General features: G+C 37.4%; 1 protein-coding gene across 1 annotated transcript; it reads right to left on the reverse strand.

Moving 5' to 3' along the window:
• Positions 1 to 371: 371 nt before the first annotated feature.
• Positions 372 to 883, reverse strand: LOC106792913 (elongation factor 2-like). The gene is made up of 2 exons (XM_014759449.1): positions 783 to 883; positions 372 to 699 (listed from the first exon to the last, which is right to left on the reverse strand). Exons 1-2 carry the CDS (start codon positions 881 to 883, stop codon positions 372 to 374), a joined length of 429 nt encoding a protein of 142 aa, XP_014614935.1.
• Positions 884 to 1143: the final 260 nt, after the last annotated feature.

A 1143-nucleotide genomic window follows, 5' to 3' on the forward strand; every position in this document is an offset into this window, starting at 1 on the left:
GTTTATACTAATATCACATGCTGACAAAATAATAACCATCGATGGTCGTTCATGAGAGTGCTCATAATGTAAGTAACAAAAATTTAAATTATTTTTTTTCTCGTATAGTATTACAGGAAGATAGATCGCAACTATTGAATATTATTTATAAAATGATTTAAATTGGATAATRCGCCCTGCAATACAAGGTCGTCATTAGGACATGACAGCTCCCCCCTTAAAGGAGAAGCACAAAAGATTCCACTATTGAGTGATTCGTAAAGCATCAACCCTATTGAAGACTTCCTCTTCTTCAGCAAAACTTCAATATTGTTAACATCTTCGACAAGACCATCAGGCATTTGAAAATTTATTATGAAAAGACGGTTATGTTAATTTGGTGATTTCGACAAACACATCTGATTAAATTGTTCTGCAATAGTTTCTCTGTATAATACGACAAGATCAGACTTTTTAATTGGTATACAGGCGTGATCTTCTTCAAGATCTTTCAAACAGATTTYAAGGTGAAGTTCACTAGCAACAGCAATAATGTGCTCTCCAGATTCTTCGATGATACATAGCGCAATAGGATCCGACTTACCAAGACGTCTCAAAGCTTCAACCAATTTTGGCAAATCTGCAGGATTCTTGGGTTCAACTGCTACACGTACAACAGGAGAAACCGAGAATTTCATAACTTTTATATTATGTGCATCCCTAAACGTAGTAATAGTAAATCTTCAATGGCTTCAACGTAACAACTTATCATCAAGATAGTACGTTGAATAGATTTCTCATACAAATCCTCTTTCTTTCCGGGTAAGAAATTCGGTCTAATAATACGGGCCTTYATACCAGTACACACTTTACCAGGAAATACACGTCCCAAGGCATCTGCCATCGGTTCCCACCGATCCAGCGAAAGTGATGTTCTGGTAATCCGTAGTATTAACCTTAAAGCCACTCGCCTGCGTGAAAGAGTTRAAAGCGAACATCCCTGTGTTTATTATAGATCGCAGTAGTAAATTGTTCGATCTTTCTCAATTCGGCACAGGTAAATTGTTGTCTCACTATGGTCTTCTAACTGCAACATGCTGAACGTATGTGGTTGTCTTTGTCGGCGTTAGTGTGGGGAAGTTGCAATCCCCCATACAAAAAAGC

Source organism: Polistes canadensis, unplaced genomic scaffold, assembly GCF_001313835.1.
Source record: "Polistes canadensis isolate GaletaPanama2010 unplaced genomic scaffold, ASM131383v1 scaffold_1605, whole genome shotgun sequence".
Lineage (NCBI taxonomy): Eukaryota > Metazoa > Arthropoda > Insecta > Hymenoptera > Vespidae > Polistes > Polistes canadensis.